We start from the raw sequence: 24,470 nt of genomic DNA on the forward strand, positions 1-24,470 counted from the left end.
CCTCACATGCAGGGGCTGGAGAAAAGGCAAGAGCCCTCGTTGCCTGTTGATTATGTTTATGTTTTCCATAAGCATTCTCATTACTCAATCTTGAGATTGTTTCCACAGACAAGAGTATACAGAGAAAGCACAAAACACAAAGGGCTTACACGAACATAGTAACCACTACAGAAAGCTTTTAAAGAAAATGAGACACAAATCACCAAATAAAACGGACATACAAAAAAACTATATCAAATTTATGACATGCGTAGCACAGGGAATCCCAGTGGCTGGCAAATACCTTCAGCATGGTCATGGCCATTTTCATCAGGGATGCGTTCAATCAGAGTCTCAATGGACTCATCCCAAATGGGCCTTGTGTCAAAGATGTCCTCAGGAATTGAGTTCTCGGTCTCAACAGGTGGCAGATTTTCAATTACTGAAACTTCCAGGGCACTACTACTTTCATCATCTGAAACTAACTCCTGCTCCCTTTCTGATTGTGTAAGTCTATCCACTAACTTGGAAGCCTCATCGCTAATCTCCTCAAAGAATTCTATGGAGTTCCTGTAAAGGTCAAAGAAATGCTCCTTACTTTCTTTTGTGGGGCTTGTGGGCCCCCTGCAGGAAGATGTGGTGCTTTTGCTCTTTACCGGCAATCGGGATGCAAATATCTTTGGTCTTGTGGTCCCTTCCTCGGATTCTAACTCAAGCTCCTCTGCCCACTCTGTGCTTTCTGTTTCTGTCTCAATATAACTTCTACTTTTTACTGGACATTTGGTCTTTGCATCCAAACTGGTATCAGATTCAGATTTGCTTCTATTTTCTGGTGCTCTGCTTGTCACGTCCTGTCCCTGAGGAGCCTCTGTCTTCTGTAGAGATGGGTCTAGATGCGAAGGCTGCTGCTCGGCTCTTTGGACGGGCGCTTTCACAGGGATTTTAGACTTTGGTTTTGTTGCATCCTCTTTACTTTCCTCATCCAGGCTGGGGAGAAAATCTTCAGAAAGGGAACTCTCATACTCCGTAGATGGAGGGGCTGGGGTTGAAGTGGGTATAGTCCTTACAGGGATTTTGGATCTGCTTTCAGTAGAAGGCACATTCTCCATGGGTGCAGTAGGGATTTCAATGACTGATTTCTGTTCCTCTGGGGATGAATCGGGAGAATCATCACCCCGATCTGAATACACAGACCTAGTGACTGTGGAAAAATCTAACTGAACTTGTACAACTGGTTCAGGGGAGTCAGGGCAAGCTGTCTGCTTCCCACTGGGCAGAGGGGGTGTATCAGCCACTTGCATGGTGGGGAGGTCCTCAGCCCCTGCAGAAGGTGCTTCTTTCACTGATGTTTCAGTGGAGGCTGAAACCCCCATTTGGGAGTTAAGTGGAGCATCTGAAGCGTGTATTTCCTCTACTTCCTCACTCAGGTCATCTGGGAGTAACTCTGCTTCATCATCCACTGTTTCTTTCGATTCTGAGGGTGCTAATGATTCAGCTGATGTCTCCAGCTGTGGGGGGTCAGCACCAGAACCCCCTTCTTTCATGTCTTCAGAGAGAGTCTCTTCCCTGGATTCTTGGCCAATTTGGAAAAAGTGAAAACTTTCATCCGCATAGGACCTTTTGGTCATATCAATGGCACCACTTCGGGTCATCTCAAACAATTTTCCTTCCTGAAAGAGAAATGGATTTTGCTCACTGGTTGGGGTCCCCTCTTCAGTTGGGGTCCTAGCAGGAGTGGTGTCAGGAGTGGTACCCTGCGATTGCCTGTCTACCATCAAACCAAATATCTTCTGTTCCTCCTCTTTCACGCGAGCCTCAAAGGCTTCATCATCCTCACGGATTTCACTCCAGGAATCAGAATCCACATCTGTTTTTGTGATGATGACTTTGCTTATTTGTTCACCAGCGATTGTTGCTGTAGTTGGTACAGTTGGCTCTAAAGATGAGGAGGCTCTATCTGATTGCATTTCCTGCAAGGTACTCTCTTGTTTGGGTTCTACTTCCAAGTTCTGGTCCTCAAAATTAGATTCTTTGCTTGAAACAGTTCTATCAGAGGAGCTTGTCACTTCTATGTCTTCAACGGAGGATGTGATGGTAACAGAACACACTTCAGAAGAGTGAGAACTTGTATGTCTTGTATCTGTTTGGGTTCTGCTTTCTTCACTAGAGAAAAAAGATTGAGAAGGAACATTTTCATAAGGGCTTATGATTTGAGGATCATCGATTTCCTCAGTCTCTGTTGGGTCAGACACGGGAACATCCAAGGATGATCTATCAGTTTGAGTAGTAATGGGTGAGCCTTGAGTGGAACAGTCCTCTGGTAAGCTCTCAAAACCTTGGTCAGTTTTTGTGCCCTCCATCTTTGTAGCAGAAGATGTAGAAACTATGTCTTCATCTAATTCTTTTGCTTCGGATGCTGGACAAGGAGGCAAGGAGGACAAAGATGAAAAGCTTTCACTGGGGCAACCTCCTTGTGGAGATTCGACTCTAGAGACATCAAGCTCTTCCTCTTCTGTGTCTTTTTCAGCAGCGTCTGGGAGAGCTAATGACTCTTCACGGCTAACTAGCTGCTCACTGACATCCTCACCAGTGGAAGTGCGGAGACCTGGAGAGACAGGAGTGGTTAAGCTGCTGGGACTCTCTGCCTCATACCCACTGCCGTCACACAGCTGTGACTGGTCAGCATCTCTGCTTGCATCTTCGTAAGATATCTCTGGGCCATCAGTGGAAACAGTATGACTATCTTCAGGTAAATGAGATTCACAATCTTTTTCTTCATCTGATTTACCTGAATCTTCCTGAGTGTCTTCATTCATCTTAAAAGTATATTGTTTGGAAATGACAGGCTGGAACTGCACTTCTTCAGGACTGGAGTTTGAGTCTATGCTGGATGGAAGTGGGGAAGGGGGTTGTACTCGAATAACCGGCTCTGATAAGAGGCCCGAGTCGGCACCTTTCTTGAGCTGTGTCAACTCGGGTTCACTTTCTGAGGAGGAAGAAGCCTTCCTGCTCTCTGATGTTACGACCACAGGGACATCACTTTCATCCTCTACGCTCTCGGTATGTTTTGACTCATCCACGTCGGCTGCACTGTCCACATCTGCGTCAGAGGAGGACGAAGATTCTTCGTGCTTGGGTTCTCTTTTGTAGTCTCTTTTCTGCTTTGCTTCTTGTTCAAGTTCATCAAATGTTTTGATCTTGGTTACCATTTTAAACATTTCCTCTTCAGGTGTGAAACTCTTTCTCTCCCCATTTTCTAAGTCATCCTCCTCCGCACATTCAGGAATCACAGCTGGTTTTGGTGTGCCTACATCTGTGGTTTTGGGTGTGACCTCATAGCTAACTTCTTCGGAGCTGGGGGTGTCAGGGGAAAGCGGGCTCTTCCCTGAGCTCTCCATGAGTGACGTCTGCTCAAGGCTGTCATCCTCAGCGCTGCCGTCCGGGTCTCGGAGCAGCCGGGACCGCACAGAGGCCACTTCCGTGAAGAGTTCTGTTTTGGCCACGGATGAAGGAAGAGGAAAGTGACTCGGCAGAATTCCAGCCTTCATCTTTGGTTCAACAGGGCTGCTTTCAAGAGAGTCGCGGCAAGGGGATTCTTTCAGAGGGCTCGGTTCCAGAGAATCAGGGGTTTTGTGTGAGGAGTTGTCCTCCAGCACGGGGCTGGCCTCCAGGGAGTCCTTGTGGCTCACTGTGAAGGATTCATCGGCCCCAGGGCTGAAGGCCTCCCCCTCGCGGCTTGGGAGGGCAAGTTCTAACCCCTGGGGACTTCTAACCACCCCCTGGGGCTTTGATTCAGCCCCTGGGCCCGTCTTTACAGCAGCGTCAGGCAGCAGCGGGACCTCTGTCTCATCTGAGGGCTTGGGGGCTGTGGACTCCTGAGCTGCCGTATCAGTTTGTGTCTCATGGGCCGAGCTAACACACGGAAGTGGACCTTCATCACAGGACACTTCCTCAGTCGGTCCTTCGGATGCTTCTTTTGCTAATGATACACCCTGACTGCTAATACCGTCCCCTTCCTGTGGGGGATATGTGTCTTTGGAAGGCTCCAGGGTGGCCTCCTTCAACAAACACTCAGCAGAGGGCTCGGTGCCCCCCGTGGCCGCAGCACCTTGCCCTTCGGAACCACCAGTAACGTCTTTGGTTGAGGGATGTCCTTTTTCGGGATGAATTTCTGGCGGTGTTTCTAACTTGGTAGTTTCCTTTGTTTCCCCCGTTTGCTCCTCGCTCTTCTTTGGTGAGAAAGAAAGGCTTTCTGGGCTTGTCTCGGGGGTCTCTGCTAGGCCCTCATGTTTATAGCTTTCTTCTGAACTAATCTGAGGGGTCCCTTCCATCAGGCTGCCACACGGAGAACCTACGACCCCTTCGTGCTTCAGGCTCTCAGAACTGCCATGCACAGCACCGCTCTGTAAAGACAGGGCTGGGAGGAACTCATCTTTCATGTAATCTAGTGGGAATGTTGTGTTGAAAGGACTCGTGAGCACTTGGTCTAAGTGAAGCTGTGCCTTCTCAGTCTCTTCACGCAGGCAGAACTGTTGGTATCTGTCATTGCCTTCCAGTTCCTGCTTAATGACATCAGAAAAGTCGGTGGAGGTTTTCCTGTCTGGGCTGATCTGCAGGTCCATGTCTCCCTGTTCCTCGGCCAGCTGTTCTTTGGGGACTTCACTATCTTTATGGCTTTCCTCTTCGGGTGCTGGCGGAACAGGTTCAGGTGCTTTGTGGTTGAGAGCTTTCTCCTTCTCTTGAGCTACATCTTCTCTCTTAAATCCTATGGAGGAAGCACGGACCGCTCTTCTGGATTCTGAAGGTCCTGTGACCGGGAACCTCTGGCCTCGTTTGATTGTCTGACTCTCCGTTTTCTGCGTTTCTCTCGGGGTGACTATCTGCCCCTTTTCTTTTTCTACCCGGACTTTGCTTTTTTCTTGTGGCTGTTTCTGTTTTGCTGATTTGTGCTCAAAGAGTCCAGTCTTATGTTTAGATGGGTCCTGACCTGACTGGAAAGCTTTCATCAACTCCCGAACAGACATTGTCTCCTCGATTCTTTCTGTTTTAGAGGTGGGGGAGACAGGGGGTTGCCTGTCTGTTTTCCCAGAAGGTGACACCACCAGGTGCTTCTCAGTTTTCCCAGACGTTGAGACAGGGGAATGCTTTTCCATTCTTCCAGCTGGTGATACAGGCAGGCGTTTCTCGGTTCTGCCAGGTGATACTGGTGGATGTTTCTCTGTTCTCCCAGAGGGCAATGCAGGTGGGCGTTTGTCTGTTTTTCCTGAAGGTGAAACAGGTGGGTGTCTTTCTATTTTTGTAGAAGAGGACACAGGAGAGTGTCTTTCAGTTTTTGTTGAGGGTGACACGGGTGAGTGTTTCTCAGTTTTACTTGACGATGACACAGGTGAGTGCCTCTCAGTTTTTGCGGAGGGGGACACAGGTGAGTGTTTCTCGGCTCTACTCGATGGTGATACTGGAGGGTGCCTTTCAGTTTTTGCAGAGGAGGAAAGAGAAGAGTGTCTTTCTGTTTTAGAGGAGGGTGACACTGGTGCATGCCTCTCTGACTTTAGAGAGGGGGACGCCGCAAGATGTGTCCTCTGTGGTATCTTTTTTGGCACATCCTCTTTGCCTTTGACTCTGACAGGCAACTTGCTTCGACCTTTCTGTTCATCTTCCACTCGTTTCTGAAGGGCCTTCACCTTGTCCTTTATGGAACCAATGGGAGTTTCTTCTATCAAAGGTGACGTAGCTTTTACAGCAGGAAGAGGCTCAGGGGCTAAACCTGGGTCCTCATCTAATGACTCTTCTGAACTACCTTTTTTAAGTTCAGTTTTTTCTGCACTAGCTTGGGAACTATCCTCTTTTTGTTTTTGTTTTTCTTTTAATTTCCTTCTCACGGGCTTCTTTATTCCCAGGCTTGGTTTGGGCTGCTTCTGTATACTCTGTGTCTCCTCTGAAGGGGCATCTTTCCCTTCGCTCTCAGAGCTCCTGCAAGGACCCAGAGCCTCACGTTTCTCCCCTGCCAGGTCTTGCACTGTCTGTGGTTGCTCTTCATGAGAAGACACGTAGGAATTTAGATCCTCAGTAAGGTAGTTCACTAGCCCTGTTGAGTCTTTCTCTACTTTTACTTTGGTCTCTTTATCTAGTCTAACTTCTACACATGGGTATTCAGCGATTTCTAAAGATGCTTTTTGCTTAGCCTCCTCTATTTCCTCATCACTGACAATAACCCACTCCTCTTCCACTAATTCTCTCTCTGGCTGAGACCTTGGCACACTGCCTTCATCTCCTGTGCAGGTTCCGCTTCTCAGGATTTCGTTCACCTTCTCTAAGTCCTCTTTAACTCTTTCAACAATTTCAAAAGGCTCCCCTGGCTCTTCCTCAGCAGCTTTCACCAGCTCCTTCACTTTGATGGAACCTGCCCTATCAGATCCATCTGTGGTCAAGATGGCAGTCATTTTGATCAAATCTTGTTTCATCTCAGAAACTTCAGAGAGCAAGTCCGGACTTGCTAGGACAGGAACTTCATTAACCAGGTGACTTTTCAGGACAGATGTTTCTGTAGATTCTGTCTCATCATCTTTGATGTGAATGAAAAACATTGAAAGTAAAATGGAAATCAAAAAAGATATTGGCAAATGTAATCAGGACCGAAACGACACAGTGTCTTTTCCTGTCGTGGCGGGTGGGACAACAAAAATGGGCTGGGAATGGTGGATCCACAAGGTCTCAGGATACAAAAGCAAAGCAAGGCTAACGGAAAAAAAACTGAAAAGGAAAAATGAGCAGGAAATAACTTGCTTAATTTTCTCACTTGTAGCACATCCACACATACAACAAAGCTGTAACAAATAATCAAGACACACAAAATCACAAAACAAAGAACGAACGCAGTGAAATTACACAGAGATATCTCAAGATTGTTCAGATGGTACAGATCAATGTTGAAAAAAATAAACATGGGGAAAAAAAAAAAAGGAAAAAAGCATTAGAAATTGCAGAAAGTTGATTTCCTCTAGGAGAAAGCCAGTAGTAGCAAACTCAGAATACCTTCTAATGATGTATATACATTATTTAATCATACAAAAATCTGGAATTCAGTATGTTTCATTCTGCCAAAGTACAATGACTATATAAAATATATCTGAATCAGCTGCAAACCGGCATTTCATCTAGGGAAATTCACACCTAACAATGAAACAAACAGTCTTGTGCTGAGAGGCATGGTCCTTTCCCTGGAGCAACCTCCTTGTTTAGACATGTAATGGACAGACCAAGGAGGGAAAGAAAGGAAAGGAAAGAAAAATAACAAAAACATCGATTGTGATTAAACTTATATGTGAGTCCAAAGTTATAATGTGATGCATGGCAACCCAAATCAGAGACAGTCACACGAGACACACGCACAGTTTATGTAAGCCAAGTTATTTCCATGCAAAGCAAAGGTGGAATAAAACTGGTGGGAGAGGTGGCCTTACTGAAATGCACGGGCAGGAGGATGGTAAGAAATTAGAACAAATATGGAAAACATTACTGTGGTGAAGCGTATTTACTTCCCTAAAAGTCCATACATAAGCTGCTTAATGCAGTATGTTTGAGGCATAGGTAGTGGGGGCCCGCACCCATTAAAGGCAAACTCTTTTTGGATTTACTCGTGAAAAGACCCTAGGAAAGAGTCCTTTCAACAGAGCCCTCCTTTGGAGATTATTTCATGCCTAGATGAAGATTACTTTATGATTGTCTTTACACTAAAAGAAAGCCAAACTTGAGACTACATTTGAAAGTTTTAAAACAATCACAATACCTAGGAGTCATTCAGGAGGATCTATGACATTATAGCAATGTAGTACCTTTTTTTTAAATGGTTAAGCCAGATGGATGAATTTTTAATTCCCACTAGCTTGTATCCAAGGAACAAACGTCCATTTAAATAAACACAGAAGTCCCAAAGAATAAAGTGAATAAAACCTCTTTCAAAAAAGGAATTAATGAAGGTAAAGATAATGTAAAATTTTTTTATAAATCTAAGTGCCTTCTCTTGAGAGAATCAGAATTTGTTGAGCTATACTATGTGAAATGCATATATAAAGATATATTAAACTAATTTATATCAATACAGATTTGTTCAGATATAAAACAATGAGAACATCTAGAATTTCAAATATTCTAGTCCTGAATAATGATTTAACATGAGGGTAAGGAGGCTCTCAATTAAAAGTATTTCAACAACTTAGCAGTAAATTACATTGTGCTAGGACTTCAAAAAAATGTGGGGGAAAAGTCTGAAGATTATTAGATAGGGCCTGATGACCATATTAAACACGGTTCTAAGTTTTCTCCTTTTGGGAATAGCACCCTGAGATACACTGAATCAAAGTTAATCTTAAAATAATAAACATGACAAATTAGATTTTTTTTCTAGAGTATTTGGGGCATAAAAGCAAGAAAGAAACCTGAAAAACTCAACTTCTTCCACACAAGGAGCTAGAACCCCCAGAAACCGGCCAACAAACTAAAAATTTAATTGAATGGTACAAACCTGAAATGAGCTCTAAGACAGCTCTCTCAGGGTCTGTAAAAACCAGTTCTCTTCATACTAGATTATGTTTAGGCTTTGCATCATCATTTAAAATTAGCACTATTATGACATACTGTTGTAATTAGTAATTTCACCCAGGAGGTTTTAATTTTTGCTTTTCTGGTTCTTTTTTTTTTTTTTTTTTTTTCAGAAAGTTTTCACAAAAGTTTGTTAGACCTCAGCCCTAGAGAAGTCAGTTACACTTCACCACAGTAAGAGGTGCAAGGGGTGGGAGTGGGGTGAGGGGAGAGTTAGCTTTGGCTGAGAACTATTAAGACAGTATCACTTTTGCAAGTGTAGCCTACATAAGTAATGCACCCTCTACTGATGTCAGTGTGGCTTGATAAAAAAGTGATACTGTCCTGTCAGAGCTTAAAAAAAATGAGATGACAATGTTATGCTAACAAATGGACAAAAACGGTAGGGTAGGTTTCTAAACAAGCATAACAGCGATAGCAGGGTTAACAGGGACCCAAAAGAAAGTGAATGCTTAGATGAATAATCACTGCATTTTACCGCTCATTAGCTCACAAATTAGATCTATTCATGATTTAACTGGCCAAGCTGCTTTTTCTAAATATATATTAATGATTAATAAAGATAATACAAAAATATAATTATTATAGTGGTTAGTAATGTCAACTAGCTTGCATCTCAAGTCATGCTTTTCTTTATCGTAGCCAGCTTTCAAACAAACTCAATTTTATTTAAAATCTTACTTTTTTCTGATGTCATATCGATCTGAAAGAAAACATACATAAATTTAATGGTTACAAATAACATCGTGTCTCACAGCCCGAGGTGCACAGCAAGCTCCTATTCATAATGATACACACAGGAGACACCATAAGCCAGAGGAAGGTCAGAGTAATTTGCTACAGTTCTTCCCGAGAGTCTCTTTGATTCTTATCCTAACTTTGAAAAAACAAATCTCCTTTCTAGACACTATGGGTGGGAAGTCCTTTCTAACGTGTTACTCGTGGGAAGATAATGATCCAGGTGTGTTTGATGTCAGAAATACATATTAGGGAAAAGGCCAGGAAAAAAGCGAAGTAGGTATTAAACAGTAAGTGTCAATTTAGCTGAGAAAAAGGAAAGAACACAGAGCATGCCAGGGTGATATGTCCTATAGAAACAGTTTCATTATTAGTTATAAGCCAGAATTCCAAATCCTGAAAAGAATGCAAACTGGATCTATCGCCCTGAATAGTTCCTGAAAATATTCCATAGAAAAATCGTAAGCCTAATGGAAAAACTCATTTGAACAGAGCAAAGTTGGCTTCATAACTGTGCTGCTCTCAAACAAGGGATGCAGGTACCATTTTGAACAGTTTGGGGATGCAGTCACCAACTACAGAAAGGAAACTGAATGTGTGAGACACAGCGACTGTACGGCTGAGGCGAAGAATGACTTTAGCCTTGTCGTAAGTTTACTGTGTATCTGGTTATACATGGCAGGACAGTGAGTCTATAATCACCCCTCTCATCCTGCTCCAGTGCTGGGTATCAGTGAAGAGGTGAATTCAGGGGCAGTCTATGAACTGATAAGGTCTTACATTTTAAGCTGGTGAGTACAAGGATGTTTATTATGTTTTTCTTTATGGTTTTGTATTTTAAATCCATCAGAATAACATTAAAAAATGAAATCGGTATATTTGAAAACATTTACATGCAACTAATAATAATTCCATTTGTCTATCTTAGAAACAGGAAGCAATATATTAATCAGTTAAGTATAAGGATTTTTCCAATGATTTCTTTCCTTTCTATGATAATGTTTGGGCATTTTCAGATGTTTATAAGGGAAATAAACACATCCTTGATTTGACTATCAAAGCAGCTATAATTCAAATGGCTATTTATTCAAGGTAACCCCTCTAAGACTCATTTTCTTCATCTGTCATAGAGCATCCATCTATGATATGATAGCACACACCGCACAGGGTGATTGTGAGATCAGTGTTGATGGGGCCTGCGGAGCACTGAGTAAAGACTCTGCCTTATAAGAAGGGCTCATTATTAGCAGAGTTCTGCATTATAATGTTAGTACAGTCAAAGGGATGACTTATATCCTCCTTAAAGTTTTCATTTCAGTGGTTCTCAAACTTTTTGTTCTTAAGACCCCCTTTACACTCCTGAAAAAATACTGAGGAGTCTGAAGAACTTTTGTTTATGTTTAACATATATAAATAAATATCTGTATTGCACATGAAAGCTGAGAAAACACAAGAACCCAAGAATACACAAGCACACATTCCAGAGTGTCAGGGTGATGATGGCATCACACGTAACGGAGCCTCTGTAAAACTGCTGTGTAGCTGGTGAGAATATGGAAGCTAAAAGGCAAATGATGTTTCAGTACTGTTAAGGAAAGAGTTCTGATCTCATCTCCAGACCAACCTATGAGAACCACTGAGATAATGGGTTGGTCTTCAATAGCTGGTAGAGGAGTCTATATTACTGCATAAAGACAGGTAACAATTTATAGGGAAATTTTACTCTCTTTCCTCTGAAATCAGTCGTAAGATGAGAAAACAGGCTCAGGGAGGTTAAGTAAAATTGTGACCCTTTAATTACTAAGAACAACTGTGTAACCTTCTAAGAACACAGGTTAACCATGTGCCCTTATCAGTGGTTATAGCAATGACACAGCCATTAACAAGCGACAATGCCATACAATTACCTCTTCCTCCTGTTCTTGATCTGACTCTGATTCCTTGCCGACCCAAGATGCCATGCAAGATGGAAAAAAGAGAGCAGGAAGAGTAGAGAGTATTTAGAAGAAAAGACAAGACTAAATATCCTGACAACAAACATCAATAGGTAAGCATACATCAGTGTACTTGTATTTTTTCTTACGAACAGTGTACAGAAGACAAGCACAAAAATTAAAGAAGATTGATTTAAATGCAAATGTCTGTAGATTCAAGAGACAAAATAATCAAGATTATAAATATGCTAATCTATTAGACAAAAGAACTAAAATTATAAATATACTAACTTCAGATGCTCGGTTACCAGCAGCCTCAAAGTCTGACATTTAATGGATTTGATGGCATTTATATACAGAAATGGTGACAACAATATCTCAGCCATTAGAGATATTGGCTAAAAATGTTAAAAGCCACAGATAAACATATGGTGAAAATATTTTCAATACACAGGCAATATTTAGGAGTTCTGTTATGATAAAGGGCTACTAAGTTCTAAAACACATCTGAATTATACACTGTTTGGCAATTTTTTCTTTTGTTTTGAGTTACTAAATGGAAAGATGTCCTGGACCATCTCAGCATTAATAACTGTGTCTGATATATCCTGACTTAGAAATAAAAAGTAATAATAATAAACTAAATGCTTTCTTTTATAGCACATGGAAAGCTCACTGAAATCAGAGACAAAGCTCATTCATCTTTACATATCATTTAGGTGGATTGCTCCAGCAGTACACATTTGTTTGTGGTTCTTATTTGGCAGTCTGCTTTGATGACTTGAAAGTGACCAACACTACAAACCCCAAAGTACATTCTGTACCACTGGAGTGAGATTAGAATACACTTCTTGGGTCAATATACCCATTGCTGTATTCTAATTCTTGGAATAAAATGTAAATTTAGGTAAACAGATACTGGTTATTTCATTTCTTCATTTAATAAGAATTTATAATGTTAAACATGATATTACACACTTTTCTCTATGTGACTAACCTCTAATTTATAAGAATAATTAAGAAAAATATACTGTGGTGAATAAAAAGAAGTTTAGGAAATGCTTTGTTTCGTAGAGTCAAGATTCAGGATTTTAAATATATTACTACCTCTCCTCCAGGTCTCACCTGCCACTACTCATCCCACTTCCCAACCTTTAAAATTCACACCAATAACTTGCTATAACCTCCTATAAATTGTCATGTGGGAGCTTTCCATTAAAAAGGGATACTGGTTAAAAATCTTTTTAATAATAAAAAAAGTTCTCCCCAACATTTAATTAATTCCCTTGTCTTCTTTGATTTGATCACAGTAAGCAAGGAATTCTATAATGGGGAGAGGTTTGAATAGAAAGTAATACCTGTGAACCTGGTGTACCCCCCCAAAAAAAAAAAAAAGAAAGTAATACCTGCAGGTAGATTTGGGTCAAGAATTAATGAATTTTCCTTTCAACAATGTTTCAAGTCTACTCCTATGATATTGGGGTATTTTGTATACTATGTTAAAATAGTTGAAAAATTAATTTGATGTTCCTAAAATAGTATAGGTTACAAGATGAACAATGAATTATTTTAGCAACAAGGTAAAATATCCTGATGTTGTCCTGAATTTCATAATACATAATCCATCTGTGAACAGGTAGTAAATGGAAGCAAATAGATTCATAATGTTTTGGTAGGGCGAAATGAACTAGTACAGTGCCAGGAGGGCACATAAAAATGATAAGGAAGGCAAAGTGAATTATTTTATTTTTAAAAATTAGTCCAAAAAGTTAAATCTTAAATTCAAATTTTCTCTCTTCCATATCCAATATGTATTTATAGAAATTTTTTCATCAAAGTGAATTTAATGTGAAATAGAGTTACTTTTCCCCTCACTTAAATGGAAAATCATGAATTGGACACTGTATCAAAAATAACTGTTATATATTGTTGCATTCAGTGTCTTTGCTTTTATTTATTCTAAAGAATTTGAGAATCAAATCCTATACTCCCTGAATTGCACTACAGCAGATTACAATACCTTTGTATAAATGGGCAGGGTGATGTTTAAGTTGCAAATAGCTTGATGCACCAGGCCTCTTGTAGATTTTGGCTCTTTCATAAATGATAGTCGTCCGCAAGGTTCCTGAGTCGTATCACGTACCTTGAACAAGAAAGGCATTCATGCTTCACCCATATGACGCACATTATTTATTTTGAGATGGTACTCAAAAGAATCAGGAAAAATCATCAGATAATGCTAAATAAGGATTTGGAGGTGTTCCTTTTTCCCTTCCCTATTATCATTTAGAATGGTTTAAAAAAATCATCCAGCTTTAAAAAATGTGGTAAGATATACATAACATAAAATTTACCATTTCCATTTATACACTTAACCATTTTCAAGCATACAGTTCAGTGGCATGAAGCACATTCACAAAGTTGTGCATCATCACTACTCTGCAGAGTTTTCCATCATCCCAAACAGCAACTCTGTACCCATTAAGCAGTCACTCCCCATTCTCCTCTTCCCCCAGCACCTAGTAAGTCTATTCAACCTCTGTCGCTATAAATTTGCCCCTTCTAGGTACTTCACATGGATAGAGTTACACATTCATGTGGCAACATATATCCGAATTTCATTCTCTTTTAAAAATTGTGCTAAATTATATATAAAACATCATTTCAACCATTTTTACATGCACAGTTTAGTAGCAGTAAGTACATTCACACTGTTGTATAACTTACCACCATGCATCTTCAGAACGTTTTCACCTTTACAAACTGAAACTGTTTCCATTAACTTCCCATCCCTTCCTTCCCTAGTCCGCTGGTAACCACCATTCTATTTCCTGACTCTACATTTGACCACTCTAGGTACCTTGTATAAGTGGGAACATACAATATTTGACATAAAAAGACACTCATACTCATTTTTGTCCCTCTTTAGAACTGGAATCTAGAATAAAACTTGTATATGTTACTGCTAAATTCCTCACCTGGATTAATATTCCTCAACAAGAATGACAAATTTGTGGTACATTGAAGTGTCTCCATAAATGTTTATTGAATGGATTTATGAAAGTATATCCAGTCTATAGCTCTGAGATAACCTCTTAATAGATTAAGCAAGGTACTGGGTCTTTTGAGAGCTTTTATTACCAAAATTTGTCACTAAGAACTCTTTTGGTCTCTACAACTGTGAAATCACATGTTGTAAAAATTTAAGCACAAATATTTAAAAGAAATAATAGTAAAAGAGAGAGAAAGACTTCCCTTAAAATCCATAAAAGAATGGCCAGTTTTTCTAATTAATGAATTGGCTGTTAAATATAGTCTATAACTCAAAATCATAATTGAATTTTAAATTTTTAAACATGGTTGGTTTCCTAGGACTTGAAAATTTTACAGAAATGGTTTAAAAAAATCACTAGAAATGACTGAAAAGCAAATATTTTCTTCTACTAAAGGAAGTCAAAGCTTTACTTGATCTTGAATTAAATGCATTACAAAGTTCCATGTATATATTACCTTGACAAAGAGAGGAAGTCTGTTTTCTTTGAAGGCAAAAAAACTGAATATATGATGTTGGCCACTCTTGGTTAATGGCACCAGGTTGCCAAAACAATCAACATAGATGGGTTTTCCTTCTAATACCTGGTGAAAATAGAGAAAAACAACACAGAATATAATAGCTGCAATTACTTGTCATTTACATAAAGAAGTGGTGGTACTACCTGGAACATTAAAATTCTTAAAATGTGCACACAATAATCTTTAAACTCCTAACTAACATTTTGTCTTATCTGTGGCAAAGCATGCACCAGCACTCCCTAGTATACAGCACTCACTAGTAATGGGAATCTTCAAATGCATGGTGGCATTTAATCTTAATGTTCTCATTTCTAACCCTCTAACATGTTACCTCCCCAAACCAATATATCTTTAAATCCTAAATTTAAATTTCTTTTTGACATCACAATGAATCACATTACTTGAATTCAATATCCAAAGGCCCACACTGATGGAAAATTCTGAAATAAGAAAAAGTAATGTATGAGGGTGAGTAAAAAATTATCTGCACTCTGGTTATATTAAAACTTCTGTTGGCTGCACTGTCTTATCAGTGCTTTCTGTTCAAGGCTACTGTCTCCCCAGTCACTGCTGTGCAGGTATGAATGTGTTACATCAGTTCATTTGTAACTGTGGTGTGAGCAAAACTGGATACACCACTTGTGATTTGCATGAAAGAAGAGCTGCGTGCAGCTATTCATTTTTTGTGGTCTGAGGATGTGCACACCTGCACACTTCTGTGCACACTGTCAACACTGCAAAAACTCTGTTTTGAGGTGTTAAAGCTTCCTCCCTAGAGTCCTAATCTTACTCCACTGGACTTTCACCTGTTTGGTCCCTTGAAATCAGCCCTACAAGGATGAAGATTCACTTCTGATGAAGAAGTGAAGACAGTGGTGCATTTGTGGCTCGCAGCTCAGGCTAAAACATTTTTTAATGAGGGAATATGAAAGGTTGTTGACAGATGGACAAAGTGTATTGAAAAGCAAGGTGATTATGTCAAAAAATGATGGGTTTGTCTTTTCTAAAAGTTAATCAAAATAAATTCTGCAGACAGCGTGCAGATAATTTTTGACTCACCTTCATAGAAAAGCCCTGGATATCATACTTTCACATTTATACAAAGCATATACTTCCTGGACTGTTTTCTTTACTGTTATTACAGAATAATAAGAAAAAAAAGAAAGAAAGAAACTAAATAAATATTAAACTGAAAAAAATAAGAACAAGGAAATATAAAAACACATAAATTACTATATTCATTTATACACTTTGGATTTATCAATAACATATATAATTTTTCCCACAATAATCTTTAAAAGAGTCCTTTTACCTCTTCACATAGACTGAGACTTATCCCAACTGAAAAGGTCCAAAGTAGCTAAAAATGGCTGATTTTAGACCTTGATCTTCTAACTGATCAAGATGTTGAATAGTCTTTTTTTCCAATGGCTCTATTTACTATATACTATTTTAAATATATTAATAAAGGTATAAACAACATATTAACATAAACTGGTTTTTTGAATACAGTACCTCCACATCCCTGCTTCTGGCCACCTCAGCAAAGTTTTCTTGTTGTTCAAGGGTCTTATCCACTTTATCATCAGTCATGCAGAAACACCTCAACCTGGCTTCAATGGGGTCATGTGATTTGGCAAACACTACAAACTTGGCCATATATGGTACACAGATAATTTCTCTATACACTTGTGATGCAAAAGTAACAGATTCCTGGATTTGTCGACAATCTATCAGCCAGAACCTATAAAATAAAATAAGGTCAGTTATCTGAAATTTAAAATACAGTTAGCCCTCGGTACTCGTGGAGGATTGATTCCTGGAACTCCACAGACACCAAAATCCACGGATGCTCAAGTCCTTTCTCTAAAGTGGTGGAATACAGCCAGCCCTCTGTATCCACGGGTTCCTCAACAGTGAATAAGGAAGGACAACTGCATGAAAAACAAGTCAGTTCCTTCGATATGATCAAAGTAATCATTAAGTGCTTCTTGGAAAAAGAAGGAAGCAAGAAAGGGAGTTAATAAGAGAAAGTAAAAAGAAAGGGAAAGAAAGACAGGGAAGGGAGGAAAGGTAGGAAGACAGATGGGAAGGAGGAAGTGGGTAAGGGGAAGAGAAAAGATGTACCAGGTGTTCAAGGTCAACTATTAAATACTGTGTTTGTAATTTTCTTCCTTGGAAACTCTTCTGAATGTTCAATCTTCTGAAATATATCTTCGGTGTTTAGAATCCTTTAGTGGTGTAAGCCCACTATTAGACATTATGACAAGTATCCCACTGGATAAATTTCTACTTTCCATGATTGCCCCCTCCTGTTCTTCATTTCATTTCCTGAAACTCTTTTCAACAAAATCTACCTAGCTTTGCCTCATCCCATCGTTCTTTTCCAAAGGACTCAGTCACCAAAGTTGGATCAGCCCCATCACTTTAAAGAAAAATTCTGCTTTTGCTTCAGAACTCCTAAGCATTGCATAATACAATTCATAGAAGAAATGATTGGTTTTGTGACTTACGATTTCTAGCCTCAGCTAAATCTGTGACATATTTTGGCAACTTTTTCCTCAGATATCATTTTATTCAGTATAGTAATGGTGCTAAACCTTTATGATAACCCTGGACCTTCCCCCTCACCTCAGGCCCTCAGAAAGGTAACTTCCCTGAGAAAGCAGAGACCATCAGATGGCCATTTTCTCAATTTGCTCTTTATAGACTTCAAAGATATAGTCCACATCCTCTTGTTTTGAAAAGTTTCTCCATCAATGACCACTTTCCTTCCCCTGACTCATTGCCCATAATCTTTAGATATTCCGAGATTTCCTTATCTTCTTAGCCTTTCTTTCCTTCAGCTCCTGACCCATCTCTCTTCTTAACTGTGATGAAATATACGCAATAAAACATTTACCATCTTAACCATTCTTAAGTGTGTGATTCATTGGCATTAAGTACGTTTACAATACTGTGCAACCATGACCACTCTCCATTTCCAGAACGTTTTCATCATCCCAAACAGAAACATTAAACCCATTAAACAATAACTTTGAATTTCCCCCTTCACCTCGGCCCCTGGCAACCTCTATTAAACTTTGTCTCTATGAATGTGCCTATTCTAGGTACCTCATTTACATGGGATCACACAATACCTGTCCTTTCAGGCCTGGCCTATTTCATTTACTATAATGTTTCGAAGGTTCAGTATAGTTCCTGGCTCTTGGCAGGCACTCCTTACCTTCCTCTTTGTGCTGATTCAATTATACTTTATTCACTGCTTCTTCAATTGTCTGAAAAACTTAAATGATTAATACAATAACATAATAACTCATGACTTCTTGGCCTACCCTACAAGGCCTTCTGTAGATAATGTTGTTAACCAACATTCTGACATTGTTTCTGAATTACAGACTCCACTCTTGCCAGTCCCCAACGCCCTCTACATCTGGGCTCATGTTCCTCTCTTTTCCACTTTTATGTATATGCCTGTTGGGTTCCTACCTATCTTATGAGTCACCTCTTCTCAGACATCCTCTCTGACCACCCTGATGCGAACACCCTCCTCTGAATTCTTTTAGTACCTCTTCTGTACCGTGCCACTCAGAACTCGTCATTTTCTGGCATTCGAGTGTGGATGCTGAGTGGCAGGGCATCTGATGCACAGAACCGGAGACTCATAGCTGAGCTCTTTGGGGGCTCAAACTATAGGCATGTGTCAGCATACCCAGCCATTGCCGTGCCCTGTTATTCATGCATCCATCTTTTTCTCCCCTGAATAAGAGTTTAAGCTTTAACCACTCTCAATCTGTTTTCTCATCTGTAAAATGGACATAATGCCTCTTGCCCATCTTAAGTCACAAAGCTGTTGCAGTAAAAGTTAAATAAATGGGAAATGCGCAGCAATCCATTAAAGATCATGCAAATGAGAATTAATATTTATATTGGGTTGGCCAAAAAAGTTTGTTCGGGGTTTCCCGAAAAATGGAACTTTTTTGGCCAACCCAATAAATTGCGTTAGTGTATATGTGTATGCAATGAAACTAAATAGCTTAAGATTTTTAAAGATGTGTGATACATAAATGGGTAATATGTAAATGTGCTATGATGCTTAAGCATCACTGAAACCTCTAAACTGTTTAAGCAAACCATGATATGCTTTGTGTTTTGGTTATCATTCTGTTGAAAAAAGTAGTTCAGGCTATTTTGCTGACAGCAGGAAATCTGTTACTCCTAAGACCTTTCTGACTGGAAAAATCAGCAGTGGCTGCTAAAATCAGAGTCTGGGTCATACAGTAATAGCCAACAACCATTTATTTTCTTTAGATTTTAATCTGACTGGGTGTACTTTGTTAGTGCATTATTACTATTACTGGCAGGTCTAGTTTAAAATATGAAGGTAAATGCAGACCATATTTAAAACCAAACCAAAAAAAAAATACTTTTAGAGAATGTAGGAAACAAAATAAAACAAAAGACATTGGGGAGCACAGAATTTCATATTGGTTTTTCTGTGCAGTATAAGCATACCTGGCAGACACATTGGTTGTAAAGGAAACACATTCATTGACAAATGTTAATGGCGTAGTTCCTGTAATATCTTCCCACTGAGCAGGGGTGGTTCCACCTGAAATAATATGATTGTTGAAAAAAATTAGGCAAAACTCCAGACTCTGCATTGTAGAATAAAGTCTTTGTGGTTCTGGCTATGTTCACTCACCCTTCAGGATAACACACTGGAAACAAAATGACTAAAAATTACATGCTAAAAATGACACAATGAAAATAAACAGCAAACACCACACTTCACAGAACTAAATTTAAGGGAGGTCATCTGAATAACTGCTTCAAATATTAGGTGCTCTATTCCCTGCCTGACACCTAAAGCTTTTATTGTAATTGCCAGGCTCTGAAGATAATTTTGAATTGTATACACTTGATGGTTTTAAAAGATCCTTTGACCAACCAAGGAGCTAAATGCTTTGTTAAAACAAAAAATCCAAATATTCTTTTGTTCTTTAACTTCATATTTTATGCAATTATTTTCAAGAAAGAAAATGCCCTCTCAATTTGCAATTGAAGGCTGGCAAAAAATTAAGGCTTGGAAAATATTAAGAGCTCAATAAAGAGTGCAAAGTGAATGAACAAATAAATGATTGAATGCCAAAGGTGACCTATGTACACAGACAAATCACTACGGAGGGTGATGCTGACTTTCATTTCTACTGAGAACTTAAGTTGGCACAGATAAGGACAAAACTGTCTTCAAGCACTGCAGGAGAAATATATGTTTGAGATGAAAACATATTTTGGCTCTAAGGTTTCTTAAAGAAGGGAATGAGTTATCAAACAAAGGTCATGGAACACATTCTAGGAGGCCTCTAAAATACACATTCTAAGCAGAATTATAAAATATAACAGAGCAAAACACAAAAATTCCAAACACCTAGGTTAACATAATTGTAAAAATTAATAAAGAAATTGTTTAGTACAACTCCATCTGAAGACAGAGGGCTGGAATAACTAGATTAGATCATGTCTAGGCCCATGTGGTATCTTCATTTGGTCATCTACAAGGGCAGGGCGTGCCATGGATATTTTTCAATCTGACTTGCTTTGCATCCATGCTATTACATTGCACATTATAGGAAGGTTGACCATGTATACATGGACCAAAAAGTATGGGAAAGATACCCAGGAATGCTAGGTAATAAGCAGAAATGAGTAATTGGGAAGAGGACATAAGTGAAGCATGTGATTTCCCACTGCCCTCATTTTAGGCCACATACTTTACTATTTCTATTTTTATAAATTTATTTATTTACTTATTTACTTATTTATTTATTTATTTATTTGTTGGCTGTGTTGGGTCTTCGTTGCTGCACATGGGCTTTCTCTAGCTGTGGCGAGTGGGAGCTACTCTTCATTGTGGTGCACGGGCTCCTCATTGTGGTGGCTTCTGTTGTTGTGGAGCACAGGCTCTAGGTGCGTGGGCTTCAGCAGTTGTGGCACATGGGCTCTAGAGCATAGGCTCAATAGTTGTGGCACATGGGCTTAGCTGCTCCACAGCATGTGGTATCTTCCTGGGGCAGGGCTCGAACCCATGTCCCCTGCATTGGCAGGCCGATTCTTAACCACTGTGCCACCTAGGAAGTCCCAGTCCATGTACTTTAAAATTATGTCATATTATTAAACTTATGGGTTAAAGTCTCAATGGTTTGCTATCAAGAGTACAGAAAAAACATTAATAAGAAAGAAGAATGAGATAGAGAATAAGGGTAAACATTCTTGCTAATATGAAGGAGAAATGAAAAAAAAATTCTAACAATACTTAAGCAAGCAGAGATGGTTATTACTCCTACTGACAACAGTATGAATATTTACTGAATGCCAATACCATGCAGTTACATATGGAAATTATCAGTCAGATTATGTAGTTCAAACACAGGTTACTTGTGTGGCTTTTTTACCTCTCACCATTTGTGGTGGTATTATTGGGCAGAGACAACGAACATTCTGGGAATGTCTTTATGGAGTTTGGTAGCTGACTGAGAGCTATTACAACTCCCAGTTGAAAGGACCAAAATTTAGTTGATCATTAAAAACCTTCATTTTGTTTTTCCAAAAATTAGTTCAACAGATCAATGATAAAGACATAACCAATTCCTGGATAGAAAAGTTTGAATTATTGGGTATAATTATTCAAGATATTATTTATTTTTCAACAGGTATAGGAATGATGTCTTCAATGAAGGTTTAAAGCTTGTGTTTTGTGGTATATGGGCTTGGGTTTGAATCTCAGCTCTGCTAGATATTTAAGGTATAATCTCAGGCAAGTTACAGAACTTCTCTCAATCTTGGTTTCCTTTTCAGTGAAATGGGATTAAAGTTTTCTCACAGGGCTACTGTGGAGATAAAAATGACAATGTATATGAAGTGTCTAAAAGTCTCACACATGGGCTTTATTTAGTAAATATTAGTTCCTTTCCCCTAGTTAGAGTGCTTTTCCTGAATTAATGCATATAACCCTGCAGGCATCTTATGACAAAAGTAATTTAATATTTACAACGATCTAAGTTTCTTCTTTCAGAACTTTCTACTATAATAGTCATATGTGACTCACCTGTGATGCTGCATAGTAATCTTAAGGTTGGTGCATCTCCCCCAAAACCATTCAACATGACATCACTTGAAGCTTTGGGGACAGGAATGGTCATGGTAATTGGCTTGTGAAATTTTCTTCTTCTAGGTTCCAAAGTGACTATAGGGCTGAAGGTAGCTTTGTTGCCTAGGATCTTCTTGACCAGCTCACTGTGCATAGGTTGAGCCTTTTAAAAGAAGAGAAAAATATTAAGATAAACAATATATTAATATATTCCATGTCAAATTTCTTAATGTATTGCTTTTTATTTCATAAATCAGTTTTGTGGCTTCAAATACGGCAGCTGAAAGTTGACTACTGTTACCAAACACTCAGCTAAAACTTTAAGAGACATATGATCTCTAAGGGCAGCTTTTCCTCACCCAGGAATGATTTGATTCTTTAACCATTTAATTCCCATTTGAAAAGCTGATTTTTAATCACTGGAATAAAATCCACATTCGGTTAACTTGCATCTTGATGTGGGCATACCTGTAGGCCCACACGGATCCGCTTGGTTAGCGCCCCCTCTGGGAAGACGGCCTGCACCTGGGGTACCACTGTGCTGCTCAGCACGCCTCCCTCCGGGCCAATCAGGTTGCTGTCCTGTTTGATGCGAGACACCACTGCAAAGTACTGTGGGAAGTCACGGGTGATGATGCGGCAGATCCGTTTCTTTTCTAGGTCTTCCGGGCTATCCAGCACTGAGACAAGAAATGACCCGTCTTCATATAGCAAGGATTTCCTTCTGAAAGCATTCTAGCAGACTCACTGGCATAGTTAATAGTGAATAGGTATGGTAGCAAAACACCTTCTTTTTTAAATAATAGGAAAAATTTAAAAGAAAGGCTATCCTAACAACACCAGAAAAACAACTGCAATCTTTCAAGACCTGTCAGCATTTAGTTGGCACATTTTCTCTCTTTATGGAAACTAGGTCTTTCCAGGGCGCTGTGAAAGAAAAGCATCCAGTTCCAGACGCAGTATTGCAGGGCTGCCTTTGTAAATGAGGGGGTTTGAGGGCAAAACCTGGAATGAAAATGAACCTGTTCTATTCTTGACTCAATGTGATGGAGAGAAAATTGGTTATGGGCTCCTTTTCTTTGCAAATTTCAAAGTGAGCTCAAAGACCAGTTATTGTGGCTTTAAGAAGTAATATAGCCCTTGCAGTTCTCAGGGGAGTAGTGCAGGAATAAAATCTGTCTTGGAAGGGTAAGATTTGTGTTTGTGTGTTCATTCCAGTGGCATGGTTGTCTCTGAGATAATCATTGTGGATATTAAAAAAAAAAATCAGTGACTATAAATTCAGGGTTTCAATATTCCCCTGAAACCATTAACTTACCAAACAGATCATCTAACATCAGAAGAATGCAAAAATGGGCTCTTTATAAATTGTATTAGTGTAGATATGCATGGCAATAGAATAAACCTGACTGATTTAAAATGCTGAAAATTTCAACTAAGTGGATCACTGAATTTTAAGGGATTATGGAACATTATTCATTTTTAGAAAGCATTTACAATTCTTATAGAGGCATGAACAGCAACCATGCTTTTACTGACTATTGAATATAACCAGATAGCAAAAGTCAGAAGTCCCAGGATCTGATTATTCATGATTGAAGATTGTACATTGGCAGATACTAGTTTATACTTATAAAAGATTGGGTTTCCACACATAACGAACATAAAAATACACAAATCCAATTCTCTGTTTTAAAATGAGCTTTTTACATGTCAAAAAGTTATAAGAGTGGGTCCCCATCCAAGGACAAGAGGGCAGTATTAATGACAGCTAAATATCTCAGAGGAAAATATCTCAAATTAATACAAACAAAAGAAATGGTTCCAAGGAGTAGAAGCAGCTAAATACTGCATGGAACAAGCTTTATCAGTAAGAATCCTGATCTTTTCATCTTCCTTGGAAGATACTGACCTACACATCTAGAAGGCATAACTTCCTCTTCCATCCACCCCTTGGATAGGATAAGTCTGGCCTCTCTTCTTATTCAACCTCAGCAGGGTACAGAAAGAAATATTAAAGCAGCTGTTGTCAGGCTACACTTTACTACCAATGAGCCACACCTGAAGCTACAGCCAGTGGTCCCAGAAGACTGATGAAACGTGACAAAAAGCCACACAGCTGTGTGTCTAGCTCTGTGCAAACTTTGGTATGCTCTTGGCACTCAGGCAAAGAAGCTGCCCTATTTGTGTAGTTACGTAAAGTGGAACACATCTCCAGTTATCAGGACTGAGAGACTTCATCTCTGTGCAACCTCAGGAGGCCTAAGAATGATCCACCTCCCTCTAATCAAACTAAGATATTTCAGCCTGAGGCTGAATGGCCTAAGCTGGATTTGGGGTTTACAGAGATTAAAGCTCTAATGAAAAATAAGTTCCTTAACTATATGTGTAGGTGTGTATATGAAATTCAATCCTAGCTAACTTCCTGTTCCAAGTATGTGTACAGTGTGAGTAAACTTAATTTTCCTATCTCCTGAATAGAAAGTTAAAAATTATAT

The 24,470-nt window shown here is 39.4% G+C and overlaps 1 protein-coding gene across 2 annotated transcripts in view; it reads right to left on the bottom strand.

The window, feature by feature from the left end:
• Window positions 1–24,470, bottom strand: part of ANK2 (ankyrin 2) — a 235,942-nt gene that overhangs the window by 21,676 nt on the left and 189,796 nt on the right. For both annotated transcript variants that reach the window (XM_057704400.1, XM_057704401.1), the window contains 9 exons: window positions 22,441–22,652; window positions 21,931–22,135; window positions 19,338–19,434; window positions 16,338–16,566; window positions 14,760–14,885; window positions 13,270–13,392; window positions 11,223–11,255; window positions 9,259–9,280; window positions 284–6,541 (listed from right to left, as the gene is read on the bottom strand). In XM_057704400.1, the coding sequence (XP_057560383.1) occupies window positions 284–6,541; window positions 9,259–9,280; window positions 11,223–11,255; window positions 13,270–13,392; window positions 14,760–14,885; window positions 16,338–16,566; window positions 19,338–19,434; window positions 21,931–22,135; window positions 22,441–22,652 (7,305 nt within the window). The remainder of the gene's footprint in view (window positions 1–283; window positions 6,542–9,258; window positions 9,281–11,222; window positions 11,256–13,269; window positions 13,393–14,759; window positions 14,886–16,337; window positions 16,567–19,337; window positions 19,435–21,930; window positions 22,136–22,440; window positions 22,653–24,470) is intronic.

The sequence above is a fragment of the Hippopotamus amphibius genome, chromosome 13 (assembly GCF_030028045.1).
Source record: "Hippopotamus amphibius kiboko isolate mHipAmp2 chromosome 13, mHipAmp2.hap2, whole genome shotgun sequence".
NCBI lineage: Eukaryota > Metazoa > Chordata > Mammalia > Artiodactyla > Hippopotamidae > Hippopotamus > Hippopotamus amphibius.